Source organism: Mandrillus leucophaeus, unplaced genomic scaffold, assembly GCF_000951045.1.
Source record: "Mandrillus leucophaeus isolate KB7577 unplaced genomic scaffold, Mleu.le_1.0 Scaffold672, whole genome shotgun sequence".
In the NCBI taxonomy this organism is placed as follows: Eukaryota; Metazoa; Chordata; class Mammalia; order Primates; family Cercopithecidae; genus Mandrillus; species Mandrillus leucophaeus.
The window spans coordinates 468,256-468,716 of record NW_012107275.1 but is presented as its reverse complement, the minus strand read 5'-3'; the positions used below and the strand labels follow the sequence as shown (position 1 = coordinate 468,716).

Sequence of the window (461 nt, the reverse complement as noted above, 5' to 3'; positions counted from 1 at the left end):
CTCTGTATGACCTGGTTTTTCCTAGGTTATAGTTGTAGAACAAAGATTATTATAATATTGGAATAAAGAGTAATGCTACAACTGTGATTAATAGTATATGTAATCATATCTATAATCTATTTCTAGTATATTCTTATTGTGTATATTTTCTTTATTATACCGGAACAGCTTGTGCCCTTGGTCTCTTGCCTTGGCACCTGCGTGGCTTGCCTTGACCTCCTGGGCTCAAGGGATCCTCCAAACTCAGCCCCCTACGTAGCTGGGACCACAAGTGTGCGCCACCATGCCTGGCTAATTTTTGTATTTTTTGTAGAGATGGAGTTTCATCATGTTGTGCAGGCTGGTCTTGAACTCCTGAGCTCAAGGGATCCACCTGCCTCGGCCTCCCAAAGCGTTAGGATCATGGGCGTGAGCCACCATGCCTGACTAAAATCTCAACTTTTTTTTTTTTTTTTTTTTTT

At 41.4% G+C, this 461-nt stretch overlaps 1 protein-coding gene across 1 annotated transcript in view; it reads left to right on the top strand.

Moving 5' to 3' along the window:
* The first annotated feature begins 402 nt into the window (after positions 1 to 402).
* Positions 403 to 461, top strand: part of FAM132A (family with sequence similarity 132, member A) — a 7,708-nt gene continuing 7,649 nt past the window's right edge. Inside the window, exon 1 of the mRNA XM_012001999.1 lies at positions 403 to 408. Within this exon, the coding sequence (XP_011857389.1) occupies positions 403 to 408 (6 nt within the window). The remainder of the gene's footprint in view (positions 409 to 461) is intronic.